This window comes from Asterias rubens, chromosome 8, assembly GCF_902459465.1.
Source record: "Asterias rubens chromosome 8, eAstRub1.3, whole genome shotgun sequence".
Lineage (NCBI taxonomy): Eukaryota > Metazoa > Echinodermata > Asteroidea > Forcipulatida > Asteriidae > Asterias > Asterias rubens.
This window is the reverse complement of record NC_047069.1, coordinates 21,465,107-21,478,010: the sequence shown is the minus strand read 5'-3', so window position 1 is coordinate 21,478,010 and position 12,904 is coordinate 21,465,107. Positions and strand designations below refer to the sequence as shown.

The following is a 12,904-nucleotide window of genomic DNA, read 5'->3' as shown; positions in this document are numbered from 1 at the left end:
TGACCCGACTACCATAAAATATCTACATAGTGTATTGACTCTGTTGAGTGATGAATCCATGTAGCCACCCAAGTGCTTTTGGCATGTTTATGCCCTGGTTTACATTTTCTGGCATGCTCATGCTCAACCATGTGTGAACACTATATTAATCCATTTAAAAAGTTGATTGTTACAGTTAACAGTTGGCCTCGCTGACATGTATTTATATTGGTCTATGCTGGATTGCTGGACATTGTTTTTGCCAAAGCTGCCTAAGAATTGTTCCCATCCATATAATTGCCCATCCATGGTCATTCAGATTTTTTTCTCTCCTAATTCAGGAATTACCAATTCCAGAGAAGTTTAGTGTGAAGTTTTCCTATAGCTGTGTTTATTGGCTTGGCACGGTTAATTACATGGAGTGTTTACTATATTTGCATTTGTAAAATAAGGCCAGTTCTTTTTCAGCACTAGTTTTTTTATTTATTTATTTATTTTTTGTTTTTATATTTTTTTGTACAGAAATAACTCGCAGTAGATTCTCAATAGCAATTTAGGTAAGTAGTAGGCCTATGCATGCAAATTTTCAGAGGATCAGATGATTTCTTCATTTTTAGTTTTTCAGCTGCCCCTTTGAAAACTGTTAACGGTGGAGGGGGGGGGGGGGGGGGATGGGGTGTTGAATCGCAATAACAGTTTTGTACTAGGTGTAGATCTGGGGGAGGGGGTGGTTGGAGGTCATGTTTTCTATCAGACATAAAGAAAACCTGCCCCCTGGTTTTGTTGCATGGTTTTGTTGCATGGTTTTGTTGCATGTGGACTCCTTTTGTTCTGGTTTTGCGTTAACTCCTGTAAGGTTCTTTTCAAAACTATGCCAACTCAAAGAGAGATTGTCAGTCTGTGGTGTTACGTCAAACCTTCCGAGAAAAGGATGCAGCAGCTTTTTTTTTTTGGGGGGGGGGGGGGTGGGGGTTCAAAGGTAGTGGGTTCAACTTTGTTTGAAGAAAGAATGACCTGTGCCCAGTTTCATGGATCTGTTCACCACCAAATTCTGCGCTTATGATCACCATTCTCTGCTTACGTCCAAACGCTAAATTTCTGCGCTTACTTTGTAAGAGTAGAATGCCTGGTATAAACCAAGTATGCACCCATGACCGGCAAAAGCCAAAATTCGCTGGTAACCTGTGAAACGCGCTTGATGTAAGCACATAATTCCCTGCTTCCGCAAGTGCCGATTCTTTGTTTACAGTATGCAGATCCATGAAATTGGGCCCTAGCTTGTACACATTGATGTGGGTTTTATTTTATTTTTTATATATATATTTTTTTTTTTTTGGGGGGGGGTAACCAGGGTAGTACAATCAACTTTGTTTAAAAACAGAATAACATGGTCTGTACACAATGATTTTATTATATTCTTTTAATGTACAACTTAATTTACAATTTACAAAGAGAACCACAGCTAACTAGGTACATAACATGGCCTAGGTTTTCTTTTTTAGGGGGAGGGGCGTTGACAGGGTTGTATAGTTAACTTTTTTTGATGACGGAATGTTCAGATGATTTCGCTATCACTAGGCAACCTTTTTTCAATTTTGATATTTAAAACTGAAAAATAAACTATTGTCGTTTGCAAATACATACAGTTTTAGTGTTGTCGTTATTATGGAGGTGTACATGTAGGCTTCTGTTTTTTTTGTTTTGTTTTTATATTTCTGCTAACCAAGTTGAATGTTGTTACCATGTTAATCATAGTGTATTGTTGACAACAGGGGACAAGTTTATTGCACATAAGTGCTAAATTAATCAATTTGAACCACACACCTAATTTTATAAGCCAGAGTAATTTACATTTTGTGTCTTTCAGAGGGGTGGGTCGTTCAAATTAAATTAATCAATTTGAACCACCCACCCCTCTGAAAGAAACAAAATGAAATAATATACATGTTCATTTATACGTAAATTATTATGGCTTATAAAATTATTTCTCACTCCCTCCGGATCATTAGAACTTGGAAAATTGTTACGACTGAAGACAAATAAACCAAAGCAAAGCTGCCTAATCCGTTGGTGGATACGAAAATCCTTCCACTGTACTGTTCACGAGGGTTTGGAAATGTCCTTCGTGTTGCTGCCACCAAACATGATGTCAGTGGCAGCGGTTGAACGGACAAGATAGTCCTAAGCTCACCACTTGCTGATATTCAACATTGCAGTGTTTTCTGTAAAACAAAACAAAAGAATTCATACAAAATTATTAACAAAAGAATTCATACAAAATTATTAACAAAAGAATTCATACAAAATTATTACAACAGATTTGTGGTTTGCATGGTGAAGTGTTAATATTGCATGTGTGTACCTGAATTGCTTTAAAACTATACCCATGCCAGAAGGCAATCATAATCCAAAGTAACAGTTACATACATGCACATGAGATATTTGTGTAGATGCACATGTGTCCAACACCACGCAGTTACTTGGTGGAGAAAAACAACAACATAGGTTATCTACAATATCAGTTTAAATTGATAATGTATGAATTTTGCCAACAAAGTATAAAACGCAAGACAAAAATTACCCCTCCCCTCACATTTCTACTGACTAAGTCAGTGCATGTGTTGTTCACATACATGTACATGTATTATAACGTGAATGGAGGTAAACAATAAACCTTGTCCATCATGTTCGTTCATGTTTTAATTTAGTCAAGGATAGCCTTCAACTATTTTTGGGAGCAGAAATAAACTGATCAAACGAAGCATCATTCAGTATAATTCATGAAACGTTTTGTGGCCTTACCAGTCTGTCTTTAGCCGTCGATCATCAGGGTTTGGCTCATCGTCTTCGGCCTGACGATCATCGTCCCCGGGCTGGTTAACTAAATGTACTCATAACACTTCTTCGGCTTCTCTCTCGTCCGGTGAGCTCCCCTCACTTTCCTCTGAAGTGCCTCCCTGAAATGCCTTTTCCTCATCTATACTGTGGTTTTCCCAAGACCCGCTGCCATCGGACATTTTCGCTGTTTTTTGTGTCAAAAAAATGCAGCCTATAGTGTCCGATGTTATTCCACATTCAATGTACATGTAAAATGCACGCACACGATCGACCTGACACACTGTGTACAGAGCTTCGGTACGTGGTGTGACGTCACACACTGTGTATGAATGGTTCGTGGGTCACCGGCTTTTGCCGAAACTGAGTTTTCTGGGTCGGAGTACGCCGCGCGAATTTGTGTTTTTTTTGCATGAAGGAAAAGGTTTTATTGAATCTACTAAAATATCAGTCCTTATTTTACATTTCTTGTACAAAAATAGTAATATTGGCTATATCAATAATCCGTTATAGTCCATGTTTAAAGTCACATGGAAATATTATTTTCAAACATTATAGTATGTTTCTGAACAATAAAATAATTGTTTGAGTAATTGTTTTTAACGATTTATATGTTTGTTTACAAAAAAAAATAAGTTGTGTGGGGGTTGACTTCGCCTAACCCTTTTGTGACGTCAATCGAGTCAGACTTTGTCTCGATCGAACAGCGTACACATGTATGTGCAAGTACATTCAAGCCATAGTCGTGAGTTTTTACAATGCTGCTGGATGCAGCAAAACAACTAAAGATAGGGTCAGTTTGCAAAGTGGTCCGGTCTGACGTCTTTTCCAGCGCTGTGCAGCAAACATACACATTTTGACATGAAGAGAAAAGTTCTTTTTTAAAACATGACGCCATCCCAATGTATCCAGGTAGTGGGGAAGTCGAAGAAGGTAACTGAAGACGTAACGAACCTAAAGGAGCATTTGCCTAACGTGAAAAAAATCAGATATTGTTTCAACTTTGAGGGCATGTTTTTAGCTTGCGCCAAGCGTCACTATTTTGTGTTGGCACTGCGTGCGATTCATCGCGCCTCGATTGACGTCACGAACAGCGCCCTCTCTTTCAAATTTGTATATAACATGGAAACTAACTTTGGTAAACCTTAGTTAATTGTTTATTCATATTCCATTCATCAAAACATATATTTTAGTGACAAAAGCTTTATTTTGACAAAAAACCACTTCCAGGTGACTTTAAAGAAATTAAAACATTATTCATTACTACAAAATATTTATAAATAAAAGTGAGAAAAGACATTGATCCAATAGAAAGTGTCAGAAACTTTTCAGTATCATTGTATCCCCCCCCATTCCATCTGATCCACGGTCAATTTGAGCCCAATGAAGCTCATTATTCTAGAAATATGGGTGCGTTCGATTAGCCTCCCCGGGTCGCGACCCCGGTGTGTGGCGTTTTCTTTTTCCAGGACAACGTGTGCAGATAATTACCCACGTTCGTCCTGGAAAAAAAACCGCCACACACCGGGGTCGACCAAGGGAAGCTTAACGAACGCACCCTATATCTACGAGAGCCAACCTATTGCATAATAATGGTTGACACTTGACCCTCTTTTGAACCACCCATTAGCTTGCACTACTGCAACCCTATGCATTTGAATGACAAGCTTCTTTGCATATACCTGCCATGGTAGGCTTAGCAACCATCAGACATGTCTTGACATTAACTTTTATTAAATAAAATGTACTGTACAGCGTTGCATCATCAAGCGTGCCGTAGGAGTATACCTAGTTATTCACCTGAGTTTTCGACCTTACCGGGGTCCTAACCTCAGCTCGAACGAAAAAGACACATGCCAATGTTTACTTTATCAACGATGGGAAGAGGGAGAGAAAAGTGAAACACTGCAGAAGGAGTGTCAGCTTTTTCATAACAAAATTATTCCCCTTCTTAAACAAGCGTGTTTTTAATTTGGCCTTGAAAGACCCCACGAATTGCCCCCCCCCCCCCCCGTAAAAAGTCTTACAGAAAGAACAACCAAGAATAATCCAACAACAAAGCATCGCAAGAACGTCAAAGCATCGTGATGTTCCGAATCAGACCACTACGCTTTGCGTCTACTGCAAAAATTTAGCATACTAAGGCCGTGTCCGAAACGACGACTTCGGCTACAGCTACGTCTAGATCAGCGCGTCTACCAGTGTTGAAGAATAGGCAGACGCGCGCGATCTAGCCGTAGCTGTAGCCGAAGTCCCTTGTAAACTTTCCATTCGACGTCACTTGAGGGCGCATGACCTACTAAAGTTTTGATGCGTGTGTTGATTTTTGCAAGTTGTTGACACTCCCAGCTCCCTCAGACCTCCTTGTTGCTGGTGAGCTAAAAAGTGTGAGTAAATTCTAGGAACACAAGACGTCAATGTCACCGTCATCGCTGGAGAGCAAACCGAGAGCCAAAGATGGCCAGACATCACAAACAGTTTCTCAACTCGGTAGGGACGTGTGTGGATGAAATGCTCGAAGGGGTCGTGGCACTCAATCCATGCGTAAAGAAACTCAAAGGTACGTAATGTAATAATGTAACCAGTAGTTCCTACAATTATTCTACCTCCATGGTAGTTGCAATAACGTAACCCTCCTGCCGACGGCGTATCCGGAGGGTTACGAAGCAAACGCAATGTGTGCAGGGCGAAATGGTTAAAAACGTACAATTTCGACAGCTAGTCAGCAGATTTGCTCAAATTTTACCACTTTTGAAAATCATGACACAAATTCTAGAAACACGAACTTGATCCTTAATGTCTTATGAATCCTACAATATCATTCAAAACACCATTGAGGAAATAATTTGAAGAAAAGGCACAAAAACTTACCAGATTCCTGAGCGAAAGACCCAGGTTGAAAATTCGAACCTGAGGGGGGGCGGAGCTTCGGCTGTTTGTGCACGTCACGGACTCAGCGCTGTGTGTGGGTGCATTCTGTATCCCTGCAACTGTGCAGCCGTAGTCTTGTACACGCGCTGAGATGCGGAAATCGGAGAACCAGAGCGCCCGCTAACGTTCGATTATTATAACAAGTGTGTACAGTTTTTGCCATGCATAGATCAGAACATTGGTTGTGTATGACCGCGCAACATCAATGGTCTTGGATCAAGACTATGGCTACACAGTTACCGGTGTGGGGGTTTCAGTCTTCCGCCGTGTTCGGTTTTCCGGGTGACGTAGCCGGACATTTCACCACGTTGTTCGAACGGTTTAAGCTTTCCAGCGTGTTCAGTTTTCCGGGTGACGTAGCCAGACAAAAATACCGCCGCGAGTACCCTGGCGAGTACTGTAGTTCTCTCAGTGACCCCAATTTGTTTATTATTACGATTCTTTTCTGTTTAGTCACATTCTCTCGTCCATCTTTACACGTATTCATGCGTACAACTTTAAGCAGGTCACGCTGCTTGTGCCACACCAAATTCTCTCATACGATCCACGCGTTCGCCGCTCGTTGTACTTGTGGACGCCGCCATGACAGCTACCGGAGAGTAACACGGATGACTCAATACAGCACTTGACTACTTTTGCTTGCTGTGCGCAGGCATCGCATGACGTAATGTTACCGTATTTGGTCATTCGGAAAACTGAACACGGCGGAAGTTGAAACCGCTACACCGGGATACACAATGCACATGCAGCGCTGAGTCGTTGACCCCGGTGACGTGCACACACGGCCGAAGCTCTTCCCCCCTCAGGTTCGAATTTTCAACCTGGGTCTTTCGCTCATGAATCTGGTAAGTTTTTGTGCCTTTAAGTGTAACAACAGGTGTAGTACGGGAGGAAACTGATGTATATAATGGTATAGGCCTAGTGTATGGGCTATATTTGTAATATAAAACAGGTGTTATTATTGCTATGCATACAAGTTGTTGTTTTGTGTACACCGTGGAGATTGAACCAACGAGCGATGTCGATATAAGGGTATTATACTTATATCCTGGCATACGTGTGTTTATGTGACCATTGAAATACACACCATTATGTGGGTTGCTCAAACAAGGTTGTTGCTTTACAACGGTGCACCGTTTCTGGTGATGTTGTTTATGGTTACAACTCAGCCTATATTCCGACACCCCTATGTTCCGACACCCCTATATTCCTACACCCCTATATTCCGACACCCCATGTTCCGACAACTGAACCTATATTCCGACACCCCTATGTATTGACACCCCTATGTTCCGACAAGTTTTTTTAGCCAGGTTTCCTGGTGAATTTCGGCCGGGATTAGGTTTGAACATTCATAAGACTGTTTAAAAAATAATGGAATCAAATTAAGATAATGCATGTCGGTGTTGTCAACTTCAATTAATAAAAATTCCAACCCTCTCCTGCGTTTATTGCACCGATGTGTAATAATCTTAAAGTCCTACCACCTTCTCCATTACTCAGTCCTCTTCTAACTAAACCAAAGTTGTTTTTTTTTAATAGCAGAATAACACTATTTTTATACAAATTAAACTCCTTTTGGGGACTACATAAAGATAGGTTACCGGTACGTTAATGGACTAAATTGCGGTCAGGTGAAGTTTCTTTAAGTCGCACTGTTTTTCTTTAAACAAAATGGCAAACACAAAATATTGGTGCAGGTTGTCGGAACATAGGGGTGTTTGGGTCGTTTGAATATAAGGGTGTCGGAACATAGGGGTGTTTGGGTCGTTTGAATATAAGGGTGTCGGAACATAGGGGTGTTTGGGTCGTTTGAATATAAGGGTGTCGGAACATAGGGGTGTCGGAATATAGGGGTGTCGGAACAGGGGTGTCGGAATAATGGTTGAGTTGTCGGAACATAGGGGTGTCAGAACATAGGGGTGTCGGAAAATAGGGGTGTCGGAAAATAGGGGTGTCGGAACATAGGGGTGTCGGAATAATGGTTGAGTTGTCGGAACATAGGGGTGTCAGAACATAGGGGTGTCGGAAAATAGGGGTGTCGGAACATAGGGGTGTCGGAACATAGGGGTGTCGGAACATAGGGGTGTCGGAACATAGGGGTGTCGGAACATAGGGGTGTCGGAACATAGGGGTGTCGGAACATAGGGGTGTCGGAATATAGAGCAGTTACCGTTGATATAGCATAGGGGAATTAATCACCCTCTTATTGGGACGTTTCCACAGTTTACCACATTGGTGTCATTCACATACTGGGTCAATATATTCCGTTTCAGCCCTGATTGGTTTTGTTGACGTTTTGATTATCTATAGCATGTTCTACCACTCTTTGTCATAAATATCAACAACGATTGACAAGGTTCCTGAAGACAATGGAAAAACAAACCAATGTTGTTTCTCTCTCCCTTAAATACCTAACGACAACAACAACAACAGATATCCGTACCAAACAGACAGTTTAAAAAAGTTCCCCCAAAAACAAACTACAAAATGACTGTCTAGATCCAACGGATATTCAAATAATTCTTACAATAATATTCCAAGTACGGAAGATTTTTAGAAGCTAAAATAAAGATGCCGGGTATTCGTATGCACAGACGCTCTTGCGACATTAAAAGACAAAACTAAATCGTTTAAGAAAACCCACTCTTTCTTTCAACCATAGTTTTAGATAATAATACACAATAAAACTAACCTGTGAAAATTTCATTCAAGTTGTGGGATTGTTTTTGAGACACTTTCGAAATTCTGTAGAGCAATTATGTCTGCGCAGGAAGGGTAATCTGCAATTGGAATACTCAACTGTTAATAACGTTTCTCAAATTCATTTTTTCCCCCGTCTGTAACCACAGTATTCCGAAATGGAAATTTTGCAAAATGCATTATCCATGCATTATCAGAAATTACCTAACGGCAGACGCTTTTGTGTGGATTGCCGAATGTGTGAGAATAATAGTGATTGTTCTCCATGTTTTGGCAGTCTTGGGGGAGTTGTTTCCACATTGTCGAAGAGTTTACAAGATTGGAATTTATGGATGTTTGGATATAGCGTTAGCCGCCGGTGATGATGTCCAAGTGTTATAAAGTGTCATTGTACCCCACAGGTCACAGAGTGATACTACGAGGTGATATTGAAGAGTACCGACAGACGAGTAGGGTTGCCGTGCTCTCTGGTGGGGGATCTGGACATGAACCATTTGCTGCAGGTATGACATAGTGTCAGAGTGTCATGGCCGAGTGGTCTAAGAGCATAGAATTCCAATTCTGGTGCTGATTCACCGGAGTGTGGGTTCGAATCCTGGTGCTGATTCACCGGAGTGTAGGTTTGAATCCTGGTGCTGATTCACCGGAGTGTGGGTTCCAATTCTGGTGCTGATTCACCGGAGTGTGGGTTCCAATCCCGGTGCTGATTCACCGGAGTGTGGGTTCGAATCCCGGTGCTGATTCACCGGAGTGTGGGTTCGAATCCTGGTGCTGATTCACCGGAGTGTGGGTTCCAATTCTGGTGCTGATTCACCAGAGTGTGGGTTCGAATCCCGGTCGTGACACTTGTGTCCTTTACTATAATTGCTTCTCTTCACCCAGGGGTATAAATGGGTACCTGCAAGGGTAGAGGTTGATATTGTGTATGAAATAGCCACAAGCGCTATTACAGGCAGCCCAGGGCTGTATACTCCCAAGGGAGCTGAGAAACATTACAGGGATGTTATTGACCAGGGCACTAATGTACAGAGCATTGATCTTGATACGTTTATAAATGCAGTATATATAAGAGTTTGTTGTTATTGTTATGATATGAAGAATAAACTTGAAGATTTGAAGCAATTTTCACAACATTTGCTCTTCAACAGACGCTGTTTATTGTCAAAGACAAACCAAACTATTTATTGTCAAAGACAAACCAAACTATTTATTGTCAAAGACAAACCAAACTATTTATTGTCAAAGACAAACCAAACTATTTATTGTCAAAGACAAACCAAACTATTTATTGTCAAAGACAAACCAAACTATTTATTGTCAAAGACAAACCAAACTATTTATTGTCAAAGACAAACCAAACTATTTTTTGTCAAAGACAAACCAAACTATTTATTGTCAAAGACAAACCAAACTATTTATTGTCAAAGACAAACCAAACTATTTATTGTCAAAGACAAACCAAACTATTTATTGTCAAAGACAAACGAAACTATTTATTGTCAAAGACAAACCAAACTATTTATTGTCAAAGACAAACCAAACTATTTATTGTCAAAGACAAACCAAACTATTTATTGTCAAAGACAAACCAAACTAGTTATTGTCAAAGACAAACCAAACTATTTATTGTCAAAGACAAACCAAACTATTTATTGTCAAAGACAAACCAAACTATTTATTGTCAAAGACGAACCAAACTATTTATTGTCAAAGACGAACCAAACTATTTATTGTCAAAGACAAACCAAACTATTTATTGTCAAAGACAAACCAAACTATTTATTGTCAAAGACAAACCAAACTATTTATTGTCAAAGACAAACCAAACTATTTATTGTCAAAGACAAACCAAACTATTTATTGTCAAAGACAAACCAAACTATTTATTGTCAAAGACAAACCAAACTATTTATTGTCAAAGACAAACCAAACTATTTATTGTCAAAGACAAACCAAACTATTTATTGTCAAAGACAAACCAAACTATTTATTGTCAAAGACAAACCAAACTATTTATTGTCAAAGACAAACCAAACTATTTATTGTCAAAGACAAACCAAACTATTTATTGTCAAAGACAAACCAAACTATTTATTGTCAAAGACAAACCAAACTATTTATTGTCAAAGACAAACCAAACTATTTATTGTCAAAGACAAACCAAACTATTTATTGTCAAAGACAAACCAAACTATTTATTGTCAAAGACAACCAAACTATTTATTGTCAAAGACAAACCAAACTATTTATTGTCAAAGACAAACCAAACTATTTATTGTCAAAGACAAACCAAACTATTTATTGTCAAAGACAAACCAAACTATTTATTGTCAAAGACAAACCAAACTATTTATTGTCAAAGACAAACCAAACTATTTATTGTCAAAGACAAACCAAACTATTTATTGTCAAAGACAAACCAAACTATTTATTGTCAAAGACAAACCAAACTATTTATTGTCAAAGACAACCAAACTATTTATTGTCAAAGACAAACCAAACTATTTATTGTCAAAGACAAACCAAACTATTTATTGTCAAAGACAAACCAAACTATTTATTGTCAAAGACAAACCAAACTATTTATTGTCAAAGACAAACCAAACTATTTATTGTCAAAGACAAACCAAACTATTTATTGTCAAAGACAAACCAAACTATTTATTGTCAAAGACAAACCAAACTATTTATTGTCAAAGACAAACCAAACTATTTATTGTCAAAGACAAACCAAACTATTTATTGTCAAAGACAAACCAAACTATTATTGTCAAAGACAAACCAAACTATTTATTGTCAAAGACAAACCAAACTATTTATTGTCAAAGACAAACCAAACTATTTATTGTCAAAGACAAACCAAACTATTTATTGTCAAAGACAAACCAAACTATTTATTGTCAAAGACAAACCAAACTATTTATTGTCAAAGACAAACCAAACTATTATTGTCAAAGACAAACCAAACTATTTATTGTCAAAGACAAACCAAACTATTTATTGTCAAAGACAAACCAAACTATTTATTGTCAAAGACAAACCAAACTATTTATTGTCAAAGACAAACCAAACTATTTATTGTCAAAGACAAACCAAACTATTTATTGTCAAAGACAAACCAAACTATTTATTGTCAAAGACAAACCAAACTATTTATTGTCAAAGACAAACCAAACTATTTATTGTCAAAGACAAACCAAACTATTTATTGTCAAAGACAAACCAAACTATTTATTGTCAAAGACAAACCAAACTATTTATTGTCAAAGACAAACCAAACTATTTATTGTCAAAGACAAACCAAACTATTTATTGTCAAAGACAAACCAAACTATTTATTGTCAAAGACAAACCAAACTATTTATTGTCAAAGACAAACCAAACTATTTATTGTCAAAGACAAACCAAACTATTTATTGTCAAAGACAAACCAAACTATATATTGTCAAAGACAAACCAAACTAGTTATTGTCAAAGACAAACCAAACTATTTATTGTCAAAGACAAACCAAACTATTTATTGTCAAAGACAAACCAAACTAGTTATTGTCAAAGACAAACCAAACTATTTATTGTCAAAGACAAACCAAACTATTTATTGTCAAAGACAAACCAAACTATTTATTGTCAAAGACAAACCAAACTATTTATTGTCAAAGACGAACCAAACTATTTATTGTCAAAGACAAACCAAACTATTTATTGTCAAAGACAAACCAAACTATTTATTGTCAAAGACAAACCAAACTATTTATTGTCAAAGACAAACCAAACTATTTATTGTCAAAGACAAACCAAACTATTTATTGTCAAAGACAAACCAAACTATTTATTGTCAAAGACAAACCAAACTATTTATTGTCAAAGACAAACCAAACTATTTATTGTCAAAGACAAACCAAACTATTTGGAAGCCAAACATACTCTTGTAATAGTTTAGTCTTAATCAGCAATCGCAGTCCATAGAAAGTAATGAGTAAAAACATTTGTTTTTTCTTTTCAAGCACATCGGTTTTTACTCGAACTACGAAAATGTTACTCGACTCATAAACTAAATATTGAGCATTTCATTCAAGCAAATATTTTGAAGGAGAGTTGTCCACTATGACCATTTGTTTTACCAGGTGTTTACCTTCAAAACCATTACCTTTTGTCTAACCCTAAGGTTATGTTGGTCAAGGAATGTTGACGGGAGCCATTGCTGGGTCAGTGTTTACTTCACCTCCAGCAAGCGATATATTCACTGCTATAAAAGCTGTTGCCAACCCAGGTAAATGTAATTACGCCCTCTGTTGACGGATGAGTTTGGTGCCTCTTCCAAAGCACAGTTTCACTCTAGTTTCTACAAAAGTGTTAAAACGAAGCTAAAAACACAAGAGAGAATGTGGTCATGGGGTAAATGTATATATTTTGAAAATAAAGGTGTTGGTCTGCTGTATTCATATGCACACAATGT

General features: G+C 38.1%; 1 protein-coding gene across 1 annotated transcript in view; it reads left to right on the top strand.

The window, feature by feature from the left end:
• The first annotated feature begins 5,120 nt into the window (after nt 1–5,120).
• LOC117293352 (triokinase/FMN cyclase-like) overlaps nt 5,121–12,904 on the top strand; it is a 33,467-nt gene continuing 25,683 nt past the window's right edge. Inside the window, exons 1-3 of the mRNA XM_033775644.1 lie at nt 5,121–5,374; nt 8,850–8,951; nt 12,614–12,718. Of these exons, the coding sequence (XP_033631535.1) occupies nt 5,272–5,374; nt 8,850–8,951; nt 12,614–12,718 (310 nt within the window). The 5' untranslated portion in view covers nt 5,121–5,271. The remainder of the gene's footprint in view (nt 5,375–8,849; nt 8,952–12,613; nt 12,719–12,904) is intronic.